Source organism: Balearica regulorum, chromosome 4 (assembly GCF_011004875.1).
Source record: "Balearica regulorum gibbericeps isolate bBalReg1 chromosome 4, bBalReg1.pri, whole genome shotgun sequence".
Taxonomy (NCBI): Eukaryota; Metazoa; Chordata; class Aves; order Gruiformes; family Gruidae; genus Balearica; species Balearica regulorum.
Window position 1 is genome coordinate 71748686 of NC_046187.1, and position 16684 is coordinate 71765369.

General features: G+C 39.2%; 1 protein-coding gene and 1 pseudogene across 2 annotated transcripts in view; one reads left to right on the forward strand and one right to left on the reverse strand.

Moving 5' to 3' along the window:
- The window catches only part of HGFAC (HGF activator), a 51176-nt gene that overhangs the window by 15130 nt on the left and 19362 nt on the right, over window positions 1-16684 (reverse strand). For both annotated transcript variants that reach the window (XM_075752590.1, XM_075752591.1), the window contains exons 8-9: window positions 4615-4789; window positions 854-939 (exon numbers count right to left, since the gene is read on the reverse strand). In XM_075752590.1, coding sequence (XP_075608705.1) covers window positions 854-939; window positions 4615-4789 — 261 coding nt within the window. The remainder of the gene's footprint in view (window positions 1-853; window positions 940-4614; window positions 4790-16684) is intronic.
- LOC142601499 (cytochrome b-like) lies at window positions 10188-11498 on the forward strand (annotated as a pseudogene).

The window sequence follows — 16684 nt, forward strand, 5'->3', positions numbered from 1 at the left end:
ATTCCCATACAACTGAATCTCTGTCAGTTCCTCAGGAGAGTTGCGAGACTGAAAGTTATGCCTATTCCCAACACTGGCTACACATGTACTAGTTAGTGTAAATTAAATGCACCTCTGAACATTCCCGGACACTGTTTCATTTACCAGTACAAATACAGCCTTCACTACCAGAGGAGGCACAACAGAATGCATGAGACATCCATCACATCTTCATTTTCAGATTCTGGACCAAGCTCTGCCATTGCAATAGCAAGGACTACAACACTGGCGTTAGTATCACCTATCAAATGCATTAGAGCCATAAAAGGGAAATAAAAGGACCACTTTATAAACTGACTTTTCAGATTACAACTCTGTTCTAAAGGTCAGCTTCAACATTAACAACAGGTAAATATTAATTTAGGGGAAGAGCAGAGTCTTTAGGTTTTGGAATTAAATATTATGTCTCGTACATCTTCAGGATCCCTTCCTCTATTCGCTCACAGAGGCCCATTCACTTCTCTGGGCCCATAATTCCCTGAGTGATGACAATTTGTACCAAAACATCAATCATGTCTGACATCTTTCATGTTCTAGCAGAAAATTTGGTGATATTGGGATGATTTTGACTGAAAGCAGTAGTGTGACACTGCTGTTATACAGTATTTCAAAACAAAAATCACAGATTGTATCACAACTCCAAAAAATGCAAAATAAGATTGTTGTTGTCATTTGATTTACTGCACACAGTAAAATATTCAATACTCCTGGGAACAGTAGAACATTCAAAGTTATACAGTGAAAGCTTGTTCTAGTATCAATAAATCTTTCTTCATTCATTCATAACACAGATTTTAAGAGAGCCTTTACATACCACAAGATGGAACATCACAATACTCCCAAGACAAACTGTTGTCCTTCGTGATGTAACACCATGGCTTCTCATCATCATCTGGATTTCTAATTAATTCAGGGGGAGAGGGAATTACAAGCATTAATCACAGTGTTTGTTCCAAGCTTCCCAGAGGTTTTCTGCAGAGGACTGACAGGACTTTCCAGTTTCGAGCCATCTGACAAAGAGCAGAAGCACCTGCTAACCCCTAAACGGGTGAGCAGCCTTTCAGTAGCATTCTTCATGCTTAAAGCTAACCAAGTCTAAGGTTCTCTAGGACCTGAAATACAGACACATGACTAAACACCTGTACAATTTGCCTACAAGTATTTGGATGCATGAGCATGTTCACATGGTTTAAATATAGCCCACACTGAAGCACTTTAACAGATATCAGCTCAGCTATTTTCAGGACTAAATCCCATAGGAGAGATTCCTTTTTTTAGATGATTTTTTTTACGCAAGGAAATTCCAACACAGGTAGATTCATAGAAAACCCATAACAAAAATAGTTAGCAAAAACGAATTTGAGAAGCTCAGGTTCACATTCCCTAGAGAGTCTGAGGAAATGAAAGACTGCCTCAAGAAAATATTGTATTCCTCAAAAGGGAGGCAAAAAAAATTGGCATTAAAAAATATTGGAATCGGATTAGCCCTTTGTTACCTTGGTGTTAAACAGGTCTTGGTTTGATTCCATTAGGAATGCCTTAATTGATAATTCCATTATCAATGCCTTATAAGTAATCAGAAATTTGCCTAGTTTACTTCTCCAAGAACATAGGGAAACTTTGAAGACCCAGAAAGACCTTCAGTAGGCCAAGAAAAATAGACAAGGTAATTCAGGGCTCCAGATAAACAGTAATTCTAATTTCAGGTGGATTTATCAGAAGCATTATCTATTATTTTAAGGTTCTTCGGTATCTTTTTTCTTTTTAATCTGACTGCTCTTCAAAAAAAGATTAAAGCACTTTCAAATTCTCAGAACTGAAGAAGCAACACAGGTTGAGTCATCTTCCGCCAACAATGTTTCTAAATTAGACTATTTGAAGAAGAAGATATCTGCAGGATTATATAGTGTAGCAGAGATATCCCCAGAAATTGTAACAAGCTGACAAAAAAGTGAAAAGCTTTTTTCTCAGCTCTACAGAACATGAACACATCAGCTCCTACACCATTTTGTTCTTTGCATTTCAAATCTGCAAGTGAATGTTGTGCTTAAATGATGTAAATCGAAGAGATCAAGATTTATCAAAGCATAAAATATGTGCCCAAGAAATTGCCATGCTGTGCTGGGACACCATAAATCTCATACTGAAATGCTTGAATGGGGACCAAGCTTTGGAAAGCAAGCTGATCTGTGTTAAGGGAGGGTGTGGGAACTGCTTATGAGTTTGTGTTAGATAGAGAAGAGGAGCTACTTTCAGCATGCATGTGTGCTTTTTATCACCAAACAAATTAGGAAGTGCAGTACATTTTAGTCTTCCTGAAATACTGGTCTAACTTAAAAAAAAAACAAAACAACAAAACCAAAAAAACCCAACCACACCACAAAAACAACCCAGAGAGAGACATCAACCAGTAATTTACACAGAAGAGTCTAAATTTTGCCATTTCTAGCATTTGTTCCTCTCCAGCATTCTCTCTAAATGGAAACATTTCCTTTATTTGTGAATAGCCATTGATCTCATGAAGCCCTTAGAGACAGGGGGAACATACAGTGAGTGAGGGGAAAGCACAAACCTATATACCACAAACTAATTATAGCTGAACAGAAAACTTAGCAGAAATGGAGTTTATCATATCTGTGATTCAATCAAAATTGAAACACTGTGAAATTTTGTTTTGCAATAATTTTGTTTCGGAAGACATCCAAGTGTACTGGTTTTGGCTGAGATAAAGTTAATTTTCTTCATAGTAGCCAGTATGGGGCTATATTTTAGATTTGTGCTGAAAATAGTGTTGATAATACAGGGATGTTTTCGTTATTGCTGACCAGTGCTTAAACTGCATCAAGGTCTTTTCTGCTTCTCACACCAACCCACCAGCGAGTGGGCTGGGGGTGCACAAGGAGTTGGGAGGGGACACAGCTGGGACAGCTGACCCCAACTGACCAAAGGAATATTCATAGGATCATAGAATCCTAGAATGGTTTGGGTTGGAAGGGACCACAAAGATCATCCAGTTCCACCCCCCCCCCTGCCATGGGCAGGGACACCCTCCACTAGACCACATTGCCCAGAACCCCATCCCACCTGGCCTTGAACACTTCCAGGGATGGGGCATCCACAGCTTCTCTGGGCAGTCTGTTCCAGTCCCTCACCACCCTCATTTTGAAAAAATTCTTCCTAATATCTAATCTAAATCTACCTTCCTTCAGCTTAAGGCCATTCCCCCTTGTCCTATCATTCCATGCCCTTGTAAACACTCCTTCTCCAGTTTTCTTGTAGGCCTCCTTCAGGCACTGGAAGGCTGCTATAAGGTCTCTCTGGAGCCTTCTCTTTTTCAGGCTGAACAACCCTAAATCTCTCAGCCTATATTCATAGGAGAGGTGCTCCAGCCCTCTGATCATCCTCATGGCCTCCTCTGGACTCGCTTATGTTGGAGGCCCCAGAGCCGGATGCAGTACTCCAGGTGGGGTCCCATGAGAGAGTAGTAGAGGGAGAGAATCACCTCCCTCGACCGGCTGGTCACAATTATTCTGGTGCAGCCCAGGAGACGGTTGGCTTTCCGGGCTGCAAGCTCACATTGCCAGCTCATGTTGAGCTTCTCGTCCACCAACACCCCCCAAGTCCTTCTCCTCAGGGCTGCTCTCAATCCATTCTCTGCCCAGCCTATAGCCATGCTTGGGATTGCCCCAACCCATGTGCAGGACCTTGCACTTGGCCTTGTTGAACTTCATGAGGTTCTCATGGGCCCACCTCTCAAGCCTGTCAAGGTCCAAGAAGGAAGGGGGTAGATGTTTGGAGTGATGATGTTTGTCTTCTCAAGTAACCATTACGCGTGATGGAGCCCTGCTTTCCTGGAGATGGCTGAACATCTGCCTGCTGATGGGAAATGGTGAATGAATTCCTTGTTTTACTTTGCTTGCATGCGTGGCTTTTGTTTTACCTGTTAAATTGTCTTTATCTCAACCCACAAGTTTTCTCACTTTTACTCTTCTGATTCTCTCCCCCGTCCCACCATGGGGGGAGTGAGCGAGTGGCTGTGTGGTCCTTAGTTGCCAGCTGGGGTTAAACCATGACACCAGGAAAGAAATTTGACATCCAATTTCAACTTTGTTAAAGTATATTACTTTGATTTTTAATTTTCAAATAACTTTTCACTTTTGAAATTATTTTCCTTTATATTATGTATTTCACCATTTAAGAATTACAAATAAAAAGTTAACCGCTTCAATTTGGCTAGTGCGTTTCTTTCTCCTTTTGGATAGTCATTTATGAAAAATTTCAGAAGTTTTGCACTATGGTTTCATTTGAAAAAAAAATCGCAGAAAAAAAAAAGGACTTGGAATTTCCAACATCATTTTGTGTCTGAGCTTCTCTTGGCAGACCCAGCTATTCATCTAGCCTGTCTACCAGACCTTGTCTTCTGCACACTTACATCCCTCATGTCAGGCTGTTAAAGTCAGTCTAGCTTTTCCAAAACAGGGACAACACCTGCTTTGAGATTTCTAGCCCTTCTCTCTTCCACAACACATCCACCTCTCGATTCACAAATACAGGGTAAATATGAACTTTTCTCACCTGCAGTAAGAGAACGGCCCCAAGCCAAGCTGTAGTGCTTTCTCAATGCTGTCAACATGAAGCTCTTGGTAAAGTAAATCTGAATCCCAAGGCAAGCAGCTGTGTCCAGAAATGGTTGTCTTTGCCGTACCTCTGTACTCCGTGCCATTGCCAACATAGCACCGATGGCTAGGAACTGGCAAAGCATAAGACACTGGTCAGGAATTGATGCTAATAACATGTTAAATACTTACTTTGCAGCTGAGGTCCCAAATGAAGGCTAGCGGGCCCAGTTCTGTATAGTACCTTTCACCTTTCAAAGGAATTTGTTGCATCAAATGAGGATTTTTTTTTTAATAATAAAAACCCCATGCAGTTAAAACTTCTGTTTAAAATTAGTAGCGAGTTAGCCTTATTTTACATATACACAAATAGCTATTCAACAGGCCGTACGGCAGAAAATTAGACCTAAAATTTGTACTGCATATGGAAGATTTTAGTCAGCAATCTGCAGCAAAGTCAGCAATATGGCTGGGATTCCTCCTGTCTTATTTTAGACACAACTGAGCTCATCACTGGAGACTCTGTTTTCAGTCAATTAAGAGAAACAGGCGTTTCCAGCACCAAACTGATCCAGTCTGTTTGAGGTGACTTTTTTAGGATGAGGTGAATCTTGCCATACGCTCTTGACTGCATTGACTGAATCTCCATTGACAATTAAGGCAGCTTAAGTCAACCAGCTCAGATAGAAATATCTGTGTTATAAAGTGAAAACAATCTTGCCCTCCCAGCAAGTGCTTAAAAAGCCTGATTTTGGAACATACTTCTTTATATGGCCTCATACATACTCATATATATACACTATGCCCATGTGTATTATATAAATGTAGCTACATATTGCAAATATATCAATTTTGCAAAAATTGAACAGTAGGTTGAATTTTCCTATTCAAAACCCATTTCTTTGTCACCTGCTCATGCGTTATTTCTTCAGATTGGTATGACACATACATACTCTATGACCTGTATACTCAGCTGCCAAGATCTATCAACAGCACATACCAGCATTAGGGCTGAAAAACATATGGGGATGCATTTGTATACAAATAGCTACATTGAGCAGAAAGTCTACACCTCAAACCACAGCTCAGAGTATCCCAAAGGAAACACAAAACCATCTAATGTACAAAGAGGATTAATTGTGACCAAACCTCAGAGGGTTTTTTATCCCAGCCATGTCACTGTGACTTATCCTTGACATCTGCAAGACTAGTGGAATCTTCTTATAAACATACTTAAATATATAACATCATGATATTCCTTTACTGTTGAAAAACATGCTGTGAGCATGATCTATCACACCACACAGTGTGGACAGCTATTGCCAAAGATCAGTTTATTGTGACAGAATAAGGTGACACATGAACCAGGGTATATAACCAGCACCGAAATAGCAAATCACAGCAATGAACTGCTGATGTCAATTATCCTTCCAAGTAATCAGGGTAGCAACAGACCTCAAAATCACAAGCAAGCGTATGGCATTAATTTGGGAGCTGGAGGTCAAGAAGTTTGGTACAATAACTTTTGTATGAGATACCATACAAATACTTAGCAAAATTGGCTTTCTAGCTTGGCCTGGCAGACACTTCTGAGATGATGAGAAAGATTTTCTCCCACCCACCCCCTGAATCAAATTCCTTTTATTTCAATAACTATGAATACAACATTAAATCAAACTCATATTGTAACAACCATAATCTAGGAGCTCACAGAAAATAATTCATCTATCATTTGTAGTGCTAGCAATAGTAACCATTTCTTGGCAACCCTGCCATTTATTTTCTGGGCAAGTTGCAAGTTACGCTGCTTTGTTTGCCTGAAACAGTGTCATGAAAATACCACCATCATGCTGTATGCTATATTCTTTCATCTATCCAAGGAAGTGCCAGGTGCTCTTTTTTGTTTGTACTGTATTTATTACATTCAGAAATGATTCAGAGTTGGCTACTTTTATGAGGATGAAACAAGAGATTCTGTTCCAGTGCAGAACCAGGGACATATTCTGCAATACCAATGGTTTGGACTTCTTGCAGATGGTGTTTACAAGTTGCGCTCATCCTTGTCAGGCTTAAAATCCAATGCATCTTTGTTTCATTAGGTCTGCCAATCATCGCTAAAGCTGCCAGAAGATTATAACTGCAAGAATTTGGCCCCTTTCTAAATCATCCCTCATGTTCTCCTGCTGTAACTAAGAAGTTTGGATTGCGTATTACACTTGTTGAGAGGAACAGTAATACCTCTTGGACAGTTTTTTGTTTCTTTTTGGTTTTATAAGGAGTATTTTGGGCAGAAGAGTAAAGCGACTTAATCTCGTATCTTGTGGAGAAGCTTCTAGGTTAACACAGTAGTTGTTTCATTAGTAGCTTTCCATCAGTCTATTCTCCACTCCAGCAAGCTTTATTTGTCTGGCTTGCAGTAACACCGCGGTACCCACAGCACAGCTCATTAAAGTGACTTCATTATATCTAAGGCCATTAAGAAGTATATGCAAAGCCTAATACATTTTATCACCTATAATTCAGGATAAACAGTTTTCAGAAAAAAAACAAACCTCTGCAACTATTGCAGTCGTATAGACCTTTTGCTTCTAATACTCTTTTTTTGAACTGTTACAGCACTGAAAAAATCTCTTTTTCCCTCTTTGTCAGAAACAATGTGTAGGTGGTCTGCTTTCAGCAGTTCTTAATGGATTGCTCTGACTGGGAATTGTTCATTCTCAGTTCTTTATAGCTTCTGCAACTTCTCATAACTCTGAAAAATATTTATTTTATTATGTGGAAGAAAGTAATGGAGGGCATAATGTATGTATTTTTCTTGTTCATTCACTTCCCTGTGGTACTGCCAATCACTACGCTAAGAGTAGAAATGACCTAGACTTTCAGATGAAGAAAGTTTTGATGCAAATGCAGGTTCAAGTTACTCTGCAGACCTATGCCACTATCACCACTGGTAATTTCTTTTCAGAAAAAAAAATCATTAAAATTTAAAACTAGTAATAATTTCCAGTTATGTCTTATTTTTAAAATCCAAGTGGTTTAAATAGCTCACATAAAACATTCTAGTTGTATTAGGATGGCATAGTTTATCAGTATGTCTTTGCCTTTTAATTTCTCAGTAAAAAGCTGTTTCAGGTCTTAAAATTAAAAGCAACCTGAAGTAGCAGTTATCCAACCAGTTCTAACTACTAACTTCCAGAACACATTCCACAAGAATTTTTGTCACCAGATCTTGTTTCAAGTTCTGCAGTTACATACCTAAATGGTTTTATGAGTTTCTTTTGGAAGTCTTTCTGTAGAGAACAATGTATCTTTTAGATTTTCTTTTCTCCCAAACATATCATCAGCAATTTTCTAATGTTTTTGAGCTTTGACTGTATTTTCATTCCAGATATGCATAATCTGTTTCATTCTGTTAATAAAAATGCATTTTTCCCCTGATGGCCCTAATCCTGGGACAGGATAGTTTAAGTAACCCTGTCATTCAGTAATGTTTTGTTTTATCCCTGACCAACCTGTAATGCTTTTATTAAATAGAATGCTAAATTAATTTCTATATCAACTGATGGCAGGAAGGGAGAGGAGGGAAGAGGAGAAGGACAAAAGTCCCCTCTTGGCTTACAACTGCTTTCACAAGAGGCCTTCTCCAGTGTCTTAATTATCAATTCTGTAGAAAATCATAAAATAAAGCCTAACCTTGGTGGAATTAGGAGGACATCCTCCATCCAGGGCTTTCCTGGAGCACATGTCCACTGCTGTTGCAGTGCCTCAGGAAGCTCCAGCGCCGAATGCTTGAGTCCCTGCCCTACGTCTGCACTGGTCAGACAGGGCACTTCAGCACTCACTAGCATTTGCAAGACAGGGCATTCATCTCTCTCTGAAGCCTTCCTAATATGTCTATCAATTTATATTTCCACCTGATCCTGTTTCATCTATTAACAATGAAGATGAATAGCAATGAACAATGACATTTTATGCCTCTGCATAAGCTTACTGCTTACACTGCCTCAGCACTGCAGGATGTGGTGCTCTCCAAGGCACACTTTACAAGGCTGCTAGTCAAGTTTCCTTCCTACATGAGCTCAGACTTGTCAGATGCCTGCAGAAGGGTCCATCCTTTCTTGGTTCACCTAGAAGTTCCCTGATCTCCTTTCCTGGGTAGCGGTGAGAAGCCCTCAGAGATGAACGGTGTGAAAGTGATTTCTGGGAGTTGCACTTCCCCCGCTGCAAGCGCAGCTAATCACTGGTGTGAGCTGGCGATAAACGTGTGACAGAAAGGAGCCTCCAGTATTCACAGAGATTGCTCTTACAGGCACCTCACTTCGTCAGATAAAGCACTGAACACACATACACACACATAGGTATTCTGAAAGCGATAAGGCAGATATTCCTGCGCAAAATGAAAGAAACACCGCACAGAGAGCTTTGAAGGACATCCACATTAAGCTAGCACTGCTCCCAAAGGAAGATTTGGGTTATCTTTCAGCAGCTTCCCTCTAGGAAGGTGGCCAGATGGGCATAGACTGCACTGAAGAAAGCAGTTGCCATCTTTTTCACTCTTTAATGATGAGAATGTGAAGCGTAACGTGTGGGGGCAGGAGATTGCATGGCAGCAGCCCCGGCACTGCACTGCTCCTGGCTTGAGGCAAATTGCTGCACATTTTCATGCACTAATACCTGTCTGTGAAAGTGAGAATAACAGCACCCGCTGTAGCTTTCAGAGTTTGCAAATCAATGAACATCAACCGCAACTATAAGGGAAGTTGTATATCTTTATAGCTATATTTCTGTATAATTCAATCATACATTTATAATATTTATCTAGATTTCAATCTTTCTGTTTGGGCTTATGATTTCAGACAACAGCAGATAATGCATGTCACTAATTTATAGCAAATAATTGATTCAAATAGTTGTGCTGCTTTCTCGTTTGTTGAATAGCAGTAAAATCTCTGGACTGACAGCACCTAACACTGAAATAAATCCTTGCTGAAACCGTAGCCTGTTTATGAAACACAGAAACAATCTGTCTGAGCCAAAAACTAGGCAGAAATATGGAAAAACTGGCATCCTTTTGTAATGAATTAAATCTAATAGAAACTTACCATGTAAAATAGGGATGGTGTTAAGACTGGGAAAACAAAGTGATTTATATAGCACAAAAGATCTCTTTAAGTTGCATCCTAACATAAGGATGGCACACTCCATTCACTGAAACTAGACTTATTTTTTACTAAATTTTTTCTTCGAAGAAGAAGAAGAACCTTCATACTTGCAAATACTTAGATCAACTGAGCTAAAATTGAAGAGATTTATGTTTGTTATAAAAGCTAATCTGCAAATCTACCTTCCAAGTAAGTTGAATTCTTTCGTATAAAGGTTTAAATCCAGAAATCTCTACACTCTGCCAGTATTTTCTTATAGCTTAGAGAAGTAATATCCTAGAGAGCAAGAAGGAGTGGCTCTTTTTCCATTTCATTTTTCTATTGATTATCTCCAATTCTAGCACAATAGTTCTAATTCACAGAGCCATAAATGCAATCAAATAGGTAAGTAACTGACAATTATACAGCAAAAGAGATTGCAGGGATTGAGAGATGTCAGTCTCCCCACATTTCAGGAAAAGATGTGCCCTCTATAAAACATAATTAACTGATACCACTGTCATGTCTCAACTAAACCAAAAACAGGATTAAAATCACCCTTATGGTTTTGAATTAACCAGCACCCAACAACTAATACTGCTGCCAATTCAGGTACCCTATCATAAGAGTAAGGACTAAGCAGCTGCTGATATTAATCGTACTAGTTTATACTAGGATTACAAGAAAGACTTGTCATCTAAAAAGGCACCACTGTAGGGACACAGAAGGCACCACAGAAACCTTAGTGCTCACCAACATATGGAAAAAATATTTCTTTGTAAAAATATATAAGTCCTCTGTTGATCTCCAACCTAGTCCTATCTCTGACTGGAGAAATTTTTGCCTATTCCTTGGTATTTGCCTTATCACTCAATCCTTATAGAGTTAGCTCATTAGCTTTCTCCTCTCCAGCCCACATTTGCCAAGATGTCAAATGTAAATGACTAATCCATAATCTCCATGCAAATGGTGACCCCTTCTTCATTTTCATTTTTCTGTATATCAGCCAAAATCTTTATTATGATTCCTAACTCTATAAAGAAACTGGAGACATTAGAGTTGCCCCTCTCACCTCTATCACCTCCATAAATGACGTTACAACTATTGTTTTGCAAAGCCACAGTTATCGCTAGTTTCCTGTTCACCATCCCCAATATTCGCACTACCTTAGTGCAATGAATTAGAGTTGAGTTCTTAGCTGATAATGCCATGCTCACTCACTTCATCTTCCAATCCCTCCTACCATTTATCATTGCAGGCAATAGTCTACTAGACCTAGTTTTTCTCTGTGTAACTCCAGTATTACTTGAATTATTTTTAAATAATTCAAAATCTGACAAAAATCCAACCCACCATTACTATTTTTGCAATGATGCCCTAGGCTTTCTCTTCATTATCCTTGCCTATTCACCCTTGCCCTACCCACATGCAACCTCCCAGGGGACCTATAAAACTTTAAGCCTGCAAAAAACCATAATCAACTCTCCAAACCATATCAAACCATAATGATGATTTTTATCTGCTACTCCATCCATTCTGCCACAACCGTGGAGGAATACTAACCTTATTCTTTTCCATTCTAGTTTTATTACTAATTCCAATGCTCCATACATGCAAACAGCAAGCAGCATCTCAGCCCCACTTACAAATGTCTTCAACTCTTAGTAGCAGACCTACTTATTCAAGCGCAGTGGGGGACTGACTGGTTGAATACTCACTTATCATTGTCAGCCAAATGACCATGGTTTTATATTTCACCCTATATTTCTTTTTTTTCCCCCTGCAATCCTAGAAAATAAAAAACTCAAAAGCATTCTAGTAGCTTATAGATAACATTTGTAAACATAAACCAAAAGTTAAGACTCATTATCTTCTTTTCACTGTTTTCTTCAGAAGAAAAAGATTTAAAACTTTCCCTCCAGCCTTCATAGTTGAATTTCCTTTACTAAAGTACCTTTTTAGTAGAAAACTGCAAACACCCTATTGCAGTAAAACAACCACTAAAAAGGTGGGTTTGCTGGTTTTTTTACTTCTTTTATAACCTCAAACTCCCCCAGTTTAACCCCTAAAGATGGGGCCAAGAGGTTTTTTCCCTGTATGTAATTATATATTCAGGTATTCTGTCATCTTCCTTTTCTAAAAATCTTCAATCTACTTCTGACATACAACAACACTTCTCCTTATATAACCATAAGCCTTCCAGAATTAGCATTCCAACTCATACTTTCTTTAAAGCTATGGTACCCCTCTAATTCCATTACCCATAACCTAACTCAGGAAAAAACCCTCTAGAAAATATAAAGAGTTTTCAAAAACACCTTCAACAACTTCATACTCCATCATGACCAAAATACTAGCAAAAACATTATTGCTACCTAAACCTTAATCCAAAGAAAACTCAAAACACAATGCTTTGTGTAGTCCTCCCAATACTTTCAAACCAACCATCTACTGTAAACCACAACCACAGTGACTTTCCACGTGCCACTTTCTACTTCTTCATTAGTTTAATCATGAAAAAACACCAAAATCTGCCACAATTCATCCATCCCACTGATTTACTTTATTACATGACTACCTTATTTTCACAAATAGTTCCACAAGAGCACACTCTGAACTGTTGCTGAGTCCTAATACAACGAACAGGCCAGAAATAAACCCCAGCTAGCCATCTACCAACCTATAATTAAGGCAACTCTAGACGCTACAAATCCACCTCAAAGCTGACAAACCATTGAAATACATAGTGTTAAACCCCTCCTCAGTTATCCATATATGACTACCAGCTATTCCTCTGATCAACAGTAGCACAACAAAGCCACCTATAGAGACTAAATGTTTCAGGAAAAGGCAACTAATTAAAAAGAATAAAGATTCCCCACTAACATACCCTCCAATAAATCAAGAATAAACCTAAAAATACAAATGAGACCCCCAAATTTACTAACAACCCACACCCAAAAACAGTACCAAAGCAATGGTAAGGAGAAGGAAGTGTTTTTACCCAGGAAATGGGGCAAAATAGATATTAGTTTCCATTTGGATATCAATTAAGGCCAATAGTGTGAATGCAATGGTGGGTTTTCAGCCACAGAAACCTAAAGGCACAAATCCCTTGAAAAAAATTTCTACATCTCCTGCACCCTCCAAGCCCCTTTAACATCTGCATAAATGCTTATTATAATGAATTATCTGTCCTTTGGCCAAATAGCTCCTCCTCTTTCTTTTGCTGTGTGTCCCTCTGTTTTCACCCAATGTCTCTAACATGGGTCCTATGGCTCTGTTCAAAGAAACATAAAATATCCAAGTAGTTTTACAATTACATGTTTATACTGTTTGTCAGAAGTTATCACCTCCAATTTATAAATAAATATTTCTGAAGTCAAACATCTCCCCAAAATTCCCTCTCCACTTCCTATACCAACTTGGGCCAGAGATACCACACTCGCATCCTTCTCAGGTTTCCCTTCCTCCTCGCATTCTTCCCTGCCTAAGTGGCTGGGTCCGGGCCCTTTGTGGATCTTTCTCTATATGATAAGACAACTATCGCTACTCATGGTTGGATGATGAATTCTGAATCTTCACCTAAAGCCTGGATTCAGAGCGCTCTCAGCAAGAACTCTGTCTCCAAAGTGAATGTAGCTAGTCTCTTAATACAAAATCCTTATTTCTGAAAATAAGTGCATATTTAAGGGCAATTATTATGAATTAAACTTAATTGAAAATGGATCCTTGAACAATTTTAAACAGCATCTATTTGGGGAGGGATTTTTTAGTTATGTATTTAATTTCCTCTGAAATTAAACTTCACTGAAATCTTATGCATATAAACTGTGTTAGAACATTTTTTAAAATGGCAGTTCTTTCTTTAGTACTGAAGGTTTCTTCTTTCAGGGCTAGAAAATAATGTATTACCACAAAGAATAGACATCTATATTAGAAACTGTCTTTTATACATCGATCTTCTTTGTTATAGATATCTCCTATGTTACATTTATCACCTCCCATATTTTTTTTAAGTCATCTCATAATTTGCCAGTACCTGCATGGCCATTATGATAATGGCTTGGCAATATATATATATATGCATATATATAATGATTGTTTGCAAGAGAATTTTAAGATCAGTTAAAAGATTATTTCTGAGTACTGACAGGGACCCCGTAGTCCAAGAAAAGAGACAACTAATGGACAGATAAATAGGTATCTGTAAAATCACAAAAGTTATGATTATTCTCTGTTACTCACTGTTCAAAGGGGGGAAATGAAATTACCAGGCAGTAGGTTTTAAGCTAACAATAGAAAATACTGTTTCTCATCACATCTATTTAAATTCGGGAACTTCTTGACATGGCATGCTGTGAAAGGCAAACGCATAAAGGAGTTCTAAAAAGTTTAGATAAATTCATAGAAAACATGATGGTCCAGCTGTCTGCTAAGAAAATCCTCAACCAGGAGAAGTATTTCTCAGTAATGTCCTGCTACTTACATTACTTCTCAGTCATCCTCTACTTTGCCAGTGTTCGAGTCACAGTACTACTTAACCTTGTGATCTATCCAAGGATGACAAGTTGTTTATTAATATTTGTGAGTGTGATGTCAAGACAAATTAGCTGGTTTCCCATTAGAAACATATGAAGACTAGTTATTCTTTGTAGAAGTCAAGGGCAGAGGACATCAGAGAGACATCAAACACATCACAGTCTGATAACATTTTGAGGTACTTACTGTTTATTAAATTGTTTTGGTTTGTTTTTTAAAGAAGGTATTTTTACATCACAACTTGTTATGCCTCTGTAAATGAATAATTTAGAGTAAAGTACATTTTGGAGACACTGCAACTTTCTCTGAATCAAGCATTATAACCATAAGCTGTTCAGACTAAAGGATAACCTCACAAATCAGTCCTGTTAGACAAGGGAAACTATACAAGTCAGTAAAAAGGAAAACAAAGGAAAAAAGCCAGCTGTGCTCGCAGCAGCAAATTGAAGGGTTGAAGAAAAAATTAATCCAACATATATTTATGTTGGATTAATTTCTTTGCCAGTTGCAAAGAAAGCCAACAGGATGCTGGGTTGCATCATCAAGGGCATCACCAGCAGAGATAAAGAAGTCATTATCCCACTCTACTCAGCACTTGTCAGGCCCCACCTGGAATACTGTGCTCAGTTTTGGTCCCCTCTATACAAAAAAGAGGTGGACAGGCTGGAGAGGGCCCAGAGAAGGGCCACCAGGATGATCAAAGGACTGAGAAGCCTGCCGTAGGAGGAAAGGCTGAGAACTGGGTTTGTTCAGCCTTGGGAAAAGAAGGCTTAGGGACCTCAGCACCATGTCCCAGTACTTAAAGGGTGGCTACAAAGGTGATGGAGACTCCCTTTTCACAAGGAGTCACATGGAAAAGACGACGGGTAATGGGTGCAAGTTACTCCTGGGGAGATTCCAGCTGGACCCTAGAGGAAAATTGTTCACCATGAGAACAATCAGCCATTGGAATAATCTCCCCAGGGAAGTGGTGGATCCCCCCAACATTGGACACTTTTAAGATTTGGCTGTACAGGGTGCTGGGCCATCTTGTCTAGTCCATGCTTTTGTCTAGAAGGTGCTTTTGCCAAAAAATTTTGAACCAGATGATCCTTGAGATCCCTTGCAACCTGGTATTCTATGCCTCTATGATTTTATGATTCTATGACACTTAAAAATCAGTTGTTCTCTGAGAGCACAAGCTCCCAGTGCTTTCACCAGAATGCCATTGCCCTTGTGTGATGGTACTACCAGGTCTATAGACCCCAGCACTAATTTATTTGCATTAATTTAGAATGACTAAATCCTGGTAAAGAGGTTGGGTTTGGGTTTTTTTTTTTTTCATTTGTAAGCTCGTTTGCAAAGCCCTGACACATAAACGCAATCCTTCAGTTCCTGTTTTGGGTGGGGGTGTTAGGCACTTGAACGCAGATGGATTATAAGCATCTAAAGCCGTTTGTTTAGCAAACCAAATGTTTGCTTTATTATTTTCAAGTAATCAAAGAGCACCTGCTTATTTCTTGTTTTAAGCCAGTCAGACAGAAAGCAGTATTACAGCTATAACACTGTCATCCTGATATTTATAATCCAGGCCATGCTGGGCGGATGTTTAGGCACAGCATTGCCGCTGTGGGCAGGGGAAGCTGATAACAAAATAGGAATCTGAAAAGCAGTTTTATTTGAAGACGAGCAGCATGCAGTCCTCCCCAGGACACCGGGTCACACGTGTGCCATGCACACGCAGGCCCTTGCCCAAATCATCGCAGCAGCATTCGCAAAGCCTGGGACAAATCTCACTAGGGTAGCTAAAGGACGAAAAACCAGAGTTACAATATCCCTCCTTAGGAGGGACTTAAAAGAGGCACAAGCACTTTTCACATGATTCATTGGGTACCTGGTGGGTGAAGGTTCAGGACCAGTTCATACGCCATTCAATTTTCCAATTCACTCCTGCTATTTGTTATTCCACCTGTACTGCTGGTCTCCCAAATGGACTTTTTTTTTCCAGCTTGAATAGATGGCTACACCATTTGCTAACCATCAGAATAACAAAAAAGAATACCAAATACCAATTCTAGTGTTCATTACCATTTTTTTTACCCCACCACCCATTCGGACCAACCAGGTGCCCACTGTAGCTACTGGGAGACTTGTCTTCAATTTTGATGAGCCCTGGGATTTATGTACTCAGAAAGACATAGGCAGTGAGTTGATGAGATCATAGGCTGGTATGACTGAAGGTCTGTTATAATTTATGCTTAAAACCTGCTGTATTTGAAAAGCAGCCTCTGATAGAACTTGAGGATTTAGCATGCAGGTAAGCTTCACAAGCAGATTTAACCCCCGTTAAATGAGAAATGTTAAATG